The sequence below is a fragment of the Hipposideros armiger genome, unplaced genomic scaffold (assembly GCF_001890085.2).
Source record: "Hipposideros armiger isolate ML-2016 unplaced genomic scaffold, ASM189008v1 scaffold_772, whole genome shotgun sequence".
Taxonomy (NCBI): domain Eukaryota; kingdom Metazoa; phylum Chordata; class Mammalia; order Chiroptera; family Hipposideridae; genus Hipposideros; species Hipposideros armiger.
The window spans coordinates 717,076-717,779 of record NW_017732122.1 but is presented as its reverse complement, the minus strand read 5'-3'; the positions used below and the strand labels follow the sequence as shown (position 1 = coordinate 717,779).

The window sequence follows — 704 nt, the reverse complement described above, 5'->3', positions numbered from 1 at the left end:
ACTATTAGTAAACAGATTATAACACACTGAATAAACAAAGATTCCAAGAGTTCATAGTAGAGATAAAAAACAAAGCAGAGAGAAAAAGGAAAGTGATCTTCTTTTTTTTTAAATTAAAGTTTATTGGGGTGACAGTTGTTAGTAAAATTACATAGGTTTCAGGTATACAATTCTGTAATACATCATCTATATTTGTGTTCACCACCCAGAGTCAGTTCTTCCATCACCATATATTTGATCCCTTTTACCCTCATCTACAAGGAAAGTGATCTTTATAGAAAATTGCTAACTAATAAATATAAAGAGAATAGAACTGTGAAATCATTTTGAAATAACCAATTTAATAGTTAATTCAGGCAAAGTTCATCAATGGCTGCTAAAATGGATATTTACATAGACTCAAAGTAAAATCTGAGACTAACTTATTAACTACAGTACCTTTACAATGGAGAGAAGTGACAGACACCACCATAACCAGGCAATCAAATTTGGCATCACCAAATAACTGCGCAACCTGACATTATGTGCTCCTTATTTTGATGCAATGGGCTGTACACAACATTTATGTCATATTCTTGCTTAAAGATATTTCACTGAATCTAGTCATGAGAAAACAATGAGAAAAATCCAGATTGTGGGACATTCTACAAGAAAACTGGCCATAACCATGCAAGAGTCAATATCATTAAAGCAATAAAAGTAAA

At 31.8% G+C, this 704-nt stretch overlaps 1 protein-coding gene across 1 annotated transcript in view; it reads right to left on the bottom strand.

Moving 5' to 3' along the window:
- Positions 1-235: 235 nt before the first annotated feature.
- The window catches only part of TMEM67 (transmembrane protein 67), a 24,874-nt gene continuing 24,405 nt past the window's right edge, over positions 236-704 (bottom strand). The window contains exon 8 of the mRNA XM_019628261.1: positions 236-599. Within this exon, the coding sequence (XP_019483806.1) occupies positions 591-599 (9 nt within the window). The 3' untranslated portion in view covers positions 236-590. The remainder of the gene's footprint in view (positions 600-704) is intronic.